This window comes from Corvus moneduloides, chromosome 5 (genome assembly GCF_009650955.1).
Source record: "Corvus moneduloides isolate bCorMon1 chromosome 5, bCorMon1.pri, whole genome shotgun sequence".
Classification (NCBI taxonomy): Eukaryota; Metazoa; Chordata; class Aves; order Passeriformes; family Corvidae; genus Corvus; species Corvus moneduloides.
In genome coordinates, this window is record NC_045480.1 from 58,796,687 (window position 1) to 58,808,957 (window position 12,271).

The following is a 12,271-nucleotide window of genomic DNA, read 5'->3' on the forward strand; positions in this document are numbered from 1 at the left end:
GAAAGAAAAAAGGTATCTGACCTGGTGCAGACGTCCTTCCATGAAGAGTAGTTTCATTGGGCAGGAGATCTTTTGAGTTAGAAGTGAATGGTGATTGTCTAAATGTGTCTTCAGAAAAGAAAGGGCTACAGGAAAAAACAAGATGCCTTTTTTAAAGGAAAAGAGCAGTTAACAGAAGAAGTAGTAAATACGAATTTTGACCCCAACATCTGAATATTGTAAGAAATACCATCTTATTAAGAAACCTGTTTCACTTACAGAATTCATGCTGGAAAATAGACAGACCATGAGGCAGCACGCTTTGGTAAAATTGCATTTCAGAGTAAAAACTGAAGACCTCAGAAAAGGCTTTTACCTACATTTCAACATCTTACATTTGCTACATCACAATACAATATGGATCATTAAAATTAACACTTCAAAAATGTATATTCTATGGTCATATCTGGAGAAGGCAATCAGGAAAGGTAAAAAATATTATTATTTAATAATCTGAAGCATACAGTAGTTATCGTTAACTTTTCAAATATTAGGTTAAGATGCTGACTAGTTCTATTCTGACATGGCCTTTCATGAATAAAGTTAACTCCATAAATTTGATTTTTAAAGCAGGAAACAATTCATAAATTGAGCGGGTGCATCCCAAAGAGTATTAAGCACAAAAATTATCAGCTACATGATTCCAAAAAGAATATTTTGCTTTAATTAACAGGCAGAAAAAAGTCAATTTCAATAGTGAAATGGCATCTCTGTCAAAGTATTTGTTTTCTGCTCAGTTAAAGATCATAACAGGAACAAGCATTCCTTGACATACAGACAGACATCAGCAAGAGGTACATAAGAAAATTCAAAATGGAAAACTACAGTCTTGCTTGGAAAAGTGTTTTCTAAGGAAATGTATTCCATCTGCATACAAACTATCAATTTCTTCTAAGCAAAGTGAGAATTACTTTAAATCTGATCTCTCCCAGATTGAGAATCCTTAACAGGCTGGTGTGCAGTAGGTGTTTTAAAGGTCCAGGACAGGAGGCCAGACCATTTCTGCAGCCTGTTCTTAACCAGTAATGAAATCCACAAATCTTTTCAGGATAAAGGACCTGCTATGAGGTCTTACAAGGTGTTGCACAGTGGGTAGTCCAGACTCCAAGTATATATCAGCTGCACCAAGCTGACCTCACCAGTCCAGATACCCAAAGTTTCTGTCCAAAAGACATCACTTGCCTGAGTTTTCCCTCGTGCAGTTTTTCTGCAGAGAGTGAACCAGGTGTCTCCACCAAGTCACTTGTATTCTTAGTCAGATCTCTTCTGCCTCAGGGAAACTTGTTGATAATTAGTTAATGTGATTGTGAAACTCTTTTGGCAACCACATTGTTTTACTTTCCTATTAGACATTATTCATTCTGTGCTGTTCCATATGTGACAGTTAATGGGATATTTTGGTATTTCTACAAAAGTTTGAACACATCCATAAGCAGTCAACATTAGGGTGTGCTGAAGGGGAAGGCGTGAATTTGCCCCAAACCTGAGAAGTTTGGTGAATGCCAATAGCTGAACAATGCAGGATACTCCAGAAAACAAGTGACCAGGATAAACCAAAACAGCTCCAACCCACATGTGTGAAACTTAACTTCTTCCAAGACTCACACTCCCACTCAGGGGTGACATAATACGAAACAGACTGACACTGTATAAAAATACGGCACGATTTATTGCAACATTCCTCTCACTGGTTTAATAATGATTTGAAAGAAAAACGTCAATAAAAAATGTTTTAGTACTATTGTAATTCTTCAAAATCTTGTAATCCACTCGGGTTTCCATGTTGGCCTTCCTGTTTGTGCCTCAGATTCAGTCACTGGGACACTGCTCTTTGCTGGTTCTAAGCAAAACGGATGGTGCAGAGCTTATCTGTTTCAGGTTAGGCCATAGATCACGAGCAGGGTGCTGTTGAGGGCCGCATCATATCATATCCCAAGGATTTCCCTCTCCACCACTGGCCTCTGTGAATTGCAGAACCATCCTTGGATACATCTTTTCTGCCTTCCTCTAGAATGGCAGCTGAGTCTCTTCAGTGGTGGCCCTATTACTTCTATTTCAGCAGGTACGTCCTCCGATTCCCAGTGCAAAATACAGAGGGAGGAGCTCCTGCTTCATAGTAAGAAATGACACACATTGTCCTCAATCACTGTGCAAAGTCCTTTCTGATGAAGATTAAGCTTTAGGATATCTTTTATTTTTCCTCTGGCTGCACTTTTCCAGTTTCATGGCTACACAGTTCTCTAGATGAAAGAAACTTATCTTGGCATCTTACGCTGGTGTACTCACTTCCAGATCACTCGCTTCTCCACTTTCTGTCTTCTTATCACAGATGGCAGGCTCTACCATCTCACTCAGCCAGTGAACTGTGAGGAATCCTTGCCAGTTCCAGCTGCTTAAGCAAAGTCATATGGAAGTATATGCTGGCAAAGTCCAGGAATACTCACAGGAGGAACAGCAACAGAGAGGTGACAGTTAGAAATGTTAATAAGGAATAAGAGAGCAAAAAGTGCTTGTGTACCCCATCTTGCTGGGGTTTGCTGATTTCAGCCTCACCAGTGACACAGCTAAATCTTTGTGCTCCCCAGCTGCTCACAGGTGGACAACACTGACCTCACCTTGGCTCTCTGCAGCTGTCAGCACATTTCACACAGCAATTGTGATTCAAATGCCTTTCTGTCATTACTCCAGATGTGGGCTGGTGAGCCAAACTGCAACACCACATGTTTTCTTAATGCAGTCCAAGTGCCTCTATCCTCCACTGGCTGCTCCATCACATTCTATTTTTGAGAAGGCGTCATACCTTACCAGTAAAGGCTTCCAGCTGTTTATTTAGTTTGGGGTGGGTTAGGTTTTTTTTGGCAAGGTTTTCAAGTGGCTTGAACTCACAGGATTTAGTAGACTGACTCACTTCCCCTCTTAAGAAGCTCTCCTTATTCATGTCTTCTTCTGTTGATAAATAGGCAAGATAAGAAAAGCACCCAGAAAAACTGAACCAGGCACTCAGCATTTCATGCCCGGATGGGTGGCAGCCACTCTAAGGACATCTCAGTAAAGCTCAACACAAGTTTGACAACAGCCAACTGCGCTACCCTCTTAAAAGTTGGCAGTCAGAAAAAGGGCAAGTTATCTTTGAACTGTCCTCAACCTTTCCAATTGGAATTATCTTTGATAGATCCAAAAGTAGCTCTGGATTCTCACACCAGTCCTGCTGGTAACATTATGAGACACTGAAATCTATTTTCAACTATTTGCCAGCCCCTCCCTGCAGTGCACCCTGGATGGTTAATGAGTAGTTGGACAATACGTGCATTGATCTCTGTTTGTATCTCAGGCTTATGTGCTTTAAGTAGCACAGAAAGGCGCGCAGGCTGCATATCCGACAAATTCCCGCACTAGCAAATATGGGAAGCATTCACTGTAACCAGAAGCTAAAAGCTCAATTGAATTATCTTTCAACTTGTAACATTAAAAAGTCCCTAATGTACATTTACTGAGCTGGTCAGTTTATTAAAAACAAGTTATTTATTGCAGCTACCATGAATGAGTAGGACAGGCCTAGAAATTTAAGTACAATATATTTTAGAAATGTTTTCTTTGCAACTGAAATGCTTTTCCATTCTGTCTGGGCAAAGCTGTTTTAATTTAGCACCAAGAACTTCTGTAAAGGGGCTGCAGAGGCAAGAAGCTCTTACTCTATCTTTGAACGAACTCTTCATCACTTCAGTGTGCTCAGTCTCCAACCCACCCACAATAACTTTCAGGTAGGGAATAAATGTATCCTCAACAGTTCCTGCCTACTCCTCCTACCCTCTACCAAGGGCTCCTAAGTCTTTACCAATTACAGCTACCAGCACTTAACTGTCTAAGATCTTTAAATCTTCCCACAGGGACACCTCACCTTGCTGCTCATGGATATGTAAACACCTTGTGGGCTTGCTCCCAACCCCAGAACTGTAAAGTGCACATTTCTTTAACAGCACAGGCTACAATAGGATGACGTTTTTAATTCCTGGCTAATTTAAATTATCATCATAACGTAACTGTAATTTTTAACAAGTGTTTTGTTAGCACTGTCCTACAGTCTGACTTTTAAAAATTCATCTCTAGAATGTATTGAGATGACAGAAATACTAGACTGAATTTTTTTCTAAGGAAATCTAGTTTGACAGAAGACAATAGAAATCACCTCTTCTTACATTGGTCCATGTCTTAAAATCCCGTTGGCAGCCTGGTCTTCCCTCAAGCAAGCACTGCATGTACCATGCAGTTTAAGTTTCATTTTTTGTTGAAAAAAAATAGAATAAGTAATTCTTAAAATGATGTGTGAATACTTGATCAGAGGAGAACAGTCATTTTGGCCCAAAAGGTTTTTGTCTTACAAACCCTAAGCAATCAAATCCATATTTGTAGCTTTTCAGACATGGGCTCCATTACTCATGGAAATATCTTACATTTGTACTATCAGGTCACATTTGCAGGACATAGGCAGGTTTGAGTTCACAAGGCAAGAGGAAGCAATGCTATTTACAGTGCAGTTTTGCAGGTAACCATGGGCTGTACTTACCTGGCTGTAGTTCTGATGGTGTTATCTTTATTGTGGTTGTGCTCTTTGCTCACCTTTTCTGCAGAGGAACACACGCGGGTTTTTGTGATTAGCATATGTCATATGATGTCTATCAGATTTTATTCAGCAAAACTATTTTAATGCTTTCAGGTAACAGCATAAGCCAGGGTAATTTAGGGTAAATGGTTCCAGCATGATTAGAGAATGGGCATGACTTTATTTAAACTGACACCCAACAAGTTTTTTCAGCTCCACACGTCAGTGCTCCATGCAGAGTGTGCAGTGCAAGTGTTCATTGAACAGTGCTGGTTCCAGTGCCTTTGTATGAATGACAGATGAGGTTCACCTCCTTTGCCAAGGGAAGTGGGCAGTGCAACCCCAGGAGTGCTGCATCCTGCAGCCACTGGCCACTTAGGCCAGGAACTGCCATCTGCAGATTCCCCTCTACAGGGATCAAACCAGTCGTCACAAATTATTTAATTAGCTTTCAAAAATACAGGAGCTGAACTCTGGCTTTTCCAACTCAGTTGAAATACTGTGAACCTGACCTGGCTGCCACAGTGCTTTAAAGCATATGCAAACTATGGGAGACATTTGGCAAGGCCTCTGTGTTTCAAGTGTGAGGGTAGGAAGGTTCTAACTCCTATTATTTTTCAGCCCTGGTGATCTCACAGTTTCATAGAACTTTGGGGTTATACAAAAAAATCTCATTTTGTTCTTTAACTCCAGCTATGGAGCAATTGCACTGGATTTACCTGATAGCTGGAAGAGCAGTTCAGACGCCATCTTCACTGATATGTCCTGGCTGAAGAGATTTCTCTCTGGGAGCACACGGCCTTCAGGTGCCTTCTGGATGCGCTCGCTGATGTCTCGCCCCAATAAAGTGCTGTAGCCAACATTTTGGCTGGGCTGGCTGGGTGACACCGAAGCCTGCGAGTCATGGATGTCAACCTCCATCGGTTCTTCCTTTATCTTTACCGTCTGGTTTTCCTTGAAACTCTCAGCTGCAAATATGTATTTAAAAAAAAAATAAACAAGCACCATAATTATTTAATTAGGCTGCAATTTTTCAGAGTGCTCAAAGCAGAAATCACAATTACCAAGTTATAATTTGTGTACCGCATCCCTGCAAATGGGAAGGAAATCAAGCAGCTGACAGCCTCAGTATTCTTCTGGCTGTCATAAATAGAAGCATGCTCTTGAAAATAATTTTTCAAACTAGAGAGCAGAAAACAGTTGCATATTTGCAAATATGAGAGTTACATCACTTTCTATGAATACTGAATGTGTGATAACACACCAGTAAGCGAAGCTTTGTTTCTATTTAGTAAATGGAGTTGAAGCTACACTTCAGCTCTCCTAAGGTGGGCACTGAAGGTCTCTCACAACTCCAAGTTACTCTGCATCAGCAGAAGTACCAGCACCAACAGTCAGAATTATCAGCATGGGGATAGGGGCAGAGGAGGAAACCTCATCTTTTCCTCTTCCACTCTCTTTGGCTTTTGTGGAAAATTCCAGACAACCGTGTGAAGAACCTGTTTGTTACACCTGCACAAGCTTTCAGGATGAGAGGAGTATTCTGGGGCTCATGTTTTTCTCAAGGCTGACAGATATTCCCTCATACATTACAAGGTCCATTAACCTTGATGACCAGTTTTGTCAAGTCCATATCCTCCCCTCCTTGCCTTCCTCTCTAGCATTACAGGTCTAGCAAACAAAACCATAGTCTAGAAGCCAATTTCTAGTTCATTTTCTACACTTGGGATTCCTTGGAAGCTGCTGAATGCTTTGGTTTGGCTGCAAGGTAAGTGATAATTTTTTCCTCAGAAAAAATGCCCTGAAATCTCAAAATCAAGGCTCCAAGGTAATTTGTTTACCACACTCCACATACCTATACAGCCCTTTTGTTTCAGACTTTCTGCTGTGAAAAGAGAAGTTGAAGACCTGTAGAATTTATTCTCAATTTCATTTCAGAGAAAGATGATTTTTTTTCCCCTGATGAATTTTCATTCAGAGCACTCCTGAAAGGGCATTGGTATCATGGCAGAGCTGCCCAATGAGGTGTTGCTCCTGCTGGCTGGATGCTGACCAGAAACTCCAGAAACAGGCAGCCTAAAAAAGGCAATATGCCTGGAGAACCAAGAATATAAATAAATGCATGAACAGAGTTAAATACCAGAAGGGACACCCAGGTAAGGAATTGGTGCAACAAAATGTGTTGCTGCTCTCTCTGTTTTCACCATCCTCTGTAACTCACGTGTGAGTGTGTCGTCTTCACCGATTTTATTCCAAGTGGAAAAGTTTCAGGCCTTCTGTTTTCAATTACCCAATATTACAGTGGATCTCAGAAGCACCAAAACATGGTTTGGTTATCCCCAGAAATGTTTTCAACCTCCTCAGCTGTTCGGTGTCATGCTGTTGTCTCCCGCAAAAGATTAACAGAATCCCTTTATTGTGAAGGCATAAGCATTCTGCCTAAAATTAAACTGGTATGTGTCACCAAGTCCTTTTTCATTACCTTGGGTTTTCCCTCTCTCCACATTCCTGGAGTAGAGAAAAAGTGGCTTTACTTCGTACAGCTCTTAAAAAAAAAAAAATTGAAGCCAGGAGATAAAAGCCACTTGGATATGTTCCAGAAACAATTTACATGAAGTGCTTTCAATCTTTTCTTATGACATTTCTTGACCTTTAAAAGACACATATAAACATTGATAAAAATCTTTACCATCTACTATCCACAGATACATCTCAGACTTCAGAAATTTTTATAGTGAATTCTCAGCTGAAGACCGGTTAGAAATATCATAATGCCTTTCTTTTTTGTCCTGTTAAGAAGATTTTTCTTTCTTTTTTTTTTTTTTGTTTAAAGCTTCCATTACTCTCTTATTATAAAACCACAGAACCTTGCATCTGTGTTTAAAAGTGTAAAAATAGCATGCTGTGCATTGAAAGTGAACACAGAGCAGCAAAGGAACGCATCAGGTAACACTGTCAATCAAAAGCTTGCTCAGGTAATTCCGCAAACAAATGACTTCTTCAGATGTCTGACAGACTGAGCACTGCACCCAGCTGCCAAATTTAGGTGCAGAGTCAGGCTGACCTTTGCTGCTCTCTCTGCTTTTAAAATATTCTTTCTATTTCTGTTCCTGCTCCACACAGTTTAATTCCCTGTCCTGCAAATGCTTTTGTATCAGAGAAACTGATAGGACCCCAACTAACGCAAGAGTCAAGCAATACCAGTGACCTTCTCTCCCTCACCATCAGCAAGCACTCCAATTGCCCTAACTAAATCTACATATTTGATCATTTCCTTTGACCTTTATCTTCCCAGCTGCACCCTTTTGATCTGACAGAATGTCCCTGCCAAATGTGAATTCTGTCATACTCTAAATCCCCAAAGCAAACACACAAAGAGAAGACTGAAGGAGGGTTTCTGATAATTTTACAAGAGCTAATGAAAGGGAAACACAGTCACAGTCTGTCCCACAAGCAGCAATCACAGGCATAAAACCCCGCTGTGCTAGATCTTGTACTGGCAAAACACTGCAATTAAGGTTATGCCCATACCTGTCTCACCACATAGGCAGTCAAACTCCAGCTTCTTGAAGATTATTTTCCCTTCTGTACTGTTCATTGCAGAGCAAGGTGATAGCCCTTATTTCTTTACATAGGTATCTCACACAGTTATAGTGCAGCTAAAGCTTTTCAAGTCAAGTACAGGTACACAAAAAGGTCTCCCGGTTCAAATAATGAAAATCATTTTATCTTTGACTTTTATAGCAGACCCAGTAGATGAGCTGGTTAAATAATCTGCAATGTATCAGAATATGAAGTTAATACGAGAGTCACGTTTTTTTCTTCAGGTCAGATTTTTATAATAGTACAACAAAAATCCGTGGGCTAAAAAGACTCAAGTAGCTCAGAAGTATCCAGACCGTGATCTCCAAAATATGGCCTGCTATTCATTCAAAGCTAACCTGGGTGAGGCTCTGAATAACAGCACAGCAGTGCTGAGACACATGTGGCAAAAGATGAACTAAGTCACCTAATATGTCTTTTTCTGCCATTAACTTTGTGATACAGAAACACCTTAACAAAATAAGAGAAAACAGAGAAAATTATTTTACACATGGATGTACTTTATCAACCAACAGAGATGCTGTTTCTTTACAGAGCAGTGTAACTTTTAATCATCTAATCTATGAAAGCCTTAATTAATGTCATCCCATTCACATAGAGTGAGACGATTTTCCACATCAGATATGAGAAATAGAGTACTGGACAGGCTTGTTCCAGGAGGAAGCAATTTCTTCCAGTTTTCAAGTTCTCTGGCATTCACAAGTGCAAAGAACCACAAAGTAGTGATATGTGCTAAAAAAACCCCCCCAAACCTAGAAGAGCAGAAACATACAACAATACTTGTGCTACCTAAAAGCTCAGGGTACAACATTTACCCCTGAAGGCCTGACAGTGTCACCTCAATAAGATGTAGTAGTAAGAGTACTTCTGAAATTTAGCCTTAGGCAACACCTCTCTCCAGCCTAGGACAGAGGCTGGCAAGTTCTAGAAAGACCATATTCAATCTCTGAAAATTGAGGCTATCACAACCCAGTCCCCACTGAGCACAAGTCAGCAAAATGCCCTTGTGGCATCCCAGGCCAACCATATTTTGGGCCACTTTATCAGATCTGCAGCCATCAGGCAGAGGGAGGAGATTCTTACCCTCTGTTCCGCATTTACGAGGCTGCATTTAGGGTATTGTGCCCTATCTGGGGCTCCCCAGTACAGGACAGACACTGACATCCCAGAGCACGTTCAGAAGGCAACCAAGGCTGTCACAGGGCTGCTACAAGACAGAACAGGAGAACAGCTGCAAAAACTGGATTTGTTCAGCCTCAAGAAAACAACACTAAGGGGACACTTTGTTGCTGTTGACAGCTCTCTAAGGAATAAAGGGAAGGTGTAGAGAAGCTAAAGTCAGACTTCTCTCAGAAATACACAGTGATGAGTCAACAGACAAGTTGGAACATGGGGAATTCTGTTTATACATACAGGAAAAAGTATTCCCATCAGGATGGTGAAATACTGACACACGTTGCTGAGAGAGGTTCGGTTTTCCATCCCTGAATACATTCAAAACTTGGTGAGACCCTCAGCAGCCTGCCCTTATTGGATCTGCTTTGAGCAAAGGTCTGGAATAAATGACCCTGGAGGTTCCCTCCAAACAAAATTATTTCCTGAACCTTCGGCACCAGGCCAGCTGTGGGTTTATCTTGCAGAACTTTCAAAAGGAAGGGAACACTTGTTCTAATGCAGCACTAGAAATTTTTCTTAATGTCTACTCCAAACTTCCCAAGCTGCAGCTGGCACCCCTTCCTTTACCATCTGCCACCAGGGAGAAGAGGCTAACTCCACCACTTTCCCAAGTTTCCTTCAAGTAGGTGCAGGCTGCAATTAGATCGGCCTTCAGTTCCCCTGTGCCAGACTGAACAGGCTCAGTTCCCTTGATGCCTCTCAGCAGAGGGAAGCCATGACCTGATGGACCTGATCAGAAGGTTTGGAACACTCTCCCTGTGGAGACAGGCTGACAGAGCTGGGCTTGTTCAGCCTGGAGAAGGGAATGCTCCAGGGAAACCTTACAGCAACCTTTCATTACTCAAAGCTGATTTGTAAGGTGAGGACAGACTGTTTAGCCTGTTGTGATACGACAAGAGGCAGTGGTTGTAAATTAAAAGAGGGTACATTCAGACTATATATAAGGGAAGACTTTTTTTACAATATGAGTGGTGAAACATGGGAACAGGTTGCCCAGAGAGGTGGTAAATGGCCCATTCCTGGAAATGTTCAAGGTCAGGGGCTCTGAGCAACCTGAGTGTGTTGAAGATGTCCCTGGTCATTGCTGAGGGGTTGGACTGGATGACCTTTAAAAGGTCCCTTCCATCCCAGACCATTTTGTGATTCCAGGCAGCACTCACATGCTCTGGAGGGGACACTGAACATACCCTTCCTAATGCAGCACACTCTGCTTTTCCCCTTATTTGAGATAGAAGTCAAAGGTAAGTGGATATATTTCATAAAAAACACAAGTCATGAAGTAATTATTGCTTTTGCTGATACAACAGCTGTCCAATAACCTTGCATTGCCAAAATCAAATGAACACTTGTTAAATCATTCATGTTTCTTCCCACCATTTTGTTTAAAACTCCACTCTGTGACTAAAATTCTAAGTTGCTCATATTTGCTGAAATGTCCATCAGCTTTACAAATCAACTTTATGAATCAACTTAGAAAAGAAAGCCTTTCCCATATGTCTCATAAATTGGACTGATGTACCAGTCTCCCCAGTGAAGCAGACAGGGGTAACTAGTGGGTCAACTTGTACCAGCTTCAAAAGCTTTCAGCACAGAGAATCAGGCGTTTTGTTATGCTAATTGTTCTGATTTGCTAGAAATAAACATGCCCTAAAACAGCTTAAATAAAACCTCAGAGGTAGGGAACAGTTGGCGAGCCCTGAAGGTTCTGCTACAGAGACACAACAAGGAACATCTGATGTTCCCTAGGGCACTGTGCTTGATGCTTTATTTTGCTAGTACTTTTTACAAACTGCTGTTTTATATAAGACAACGTCAATGAATCAATGTAACAGGATCCTGCATTAAAAAAAAAAATCATGAAATGGCTCATATTTTTAAAAGTGGAACCTCTGAACTCCCATGTTACAGAATTTTGCAACTACAAGCTGCTTCACAGAAATGAGAGCCAAGGAAAAGAAATGGAGCAAATTAAAGCAATAGACTAATTAGAGTTGTGATAGACATCTGCTGCTCCTTCCATTTAAATGGCAGGATGGTGGTGCTTACCTGCAAGACCCTGCTTGAAGAACCTGGTTAAAATAAAAACCCAAAACACCCACTTGGCTAGTAGCAGGGTATAATCTGGCTATGTGACTTGCCGTGGTTTGCCATTTCTCTAGTTCCCACAAAGTCTTATTTCAGATCACACACTTCACCACTTACGTTCTGGGCTCCTACAGAAGCACCAAGGAACAACAGACTTCCCTGTATTTTGCCTCCTCTGCCCGTTATCAAGGCCTTGACAGCTCTCCTGCAATCAGTCCAGGTGCAGGGACTCTCACGAGGTACCAGCAACAGGGATCTCCAAAGAGCAGCCTAACTCCACACAGGCACTACCCAAAGCAGTCCACAATGTTGTGGAAAAGAAATATGCAGCAAGGTTAGTTCTGGCCTTTACCATATGCTAGAATTGTACTATCAGTCTTTTCCCCTCGTTTTACTCTTTTAAAATTGTTGTTCTAACCCATGTGATTTCAATTAAACGTATGATACAGTGTCAAAAAAATTAACTACAAGGCACGATATACAAAATTACCATAAACATTTCTAAGTGGATAAAGGCTTCATCAAAAAATGCCAAAAAACCCATCACACCCCTCCCCTGTAATAACCAGTTGTTCCAAAAGAGGAACTATCATATAATTAGGTGACAATAAATGGAGTTGATCAGGAATGCTTTTGGAACAGAGCAACACCTCACTTTGTGTGCTGAGGTCATGAAGTATGCACTAATTGCATGTGCAGATAACCCAAAATTAAGACACTTTGTTGGTACTGGTGTGTTACAAGAGAACACTGTGTGACCCGAGGATT

At 41.2% G+C, this 12,271-nt stretch overlaps 1 protein-coding gene across 5 annotated transcripts in view; it reads right to left on the minus strand.

Moving 5' to 3' along the window:
• The window catches only part of ZNF827 (zinc finger protein 827), a 100,732-nt gene that overhangs the window by 32,944 nt on the left and 55,517 nt on the right, over window positions 1-12,271 (minus strand). For all 5 annotated transcript variants that reach the window (XR_004240135.1, XM_032108945.1, XM_032108944.1 and 2 more), the window contains exons 6-8: window positions 5,359-5,607; window positions 4,604-4,661; window positions 22-125 (exon numbers count right to left, since the gene is read on the minus strand). Coding sequence is in view for 4 of the 5 variants with exons in the window: in XM_032108945.1 (XP_031964836.1) it covers window positions 22-125; window positions 4,604-4,661; window positions 5,359-5,607 (411 nt within the window). In the remaining variant the exon portion in view is untranslated. The remainder of the gene's footprint in view (window positions 1-21; window positions 126-4,603; window positions 4,662-5,358; window positions 5,608-12,271) is intronic.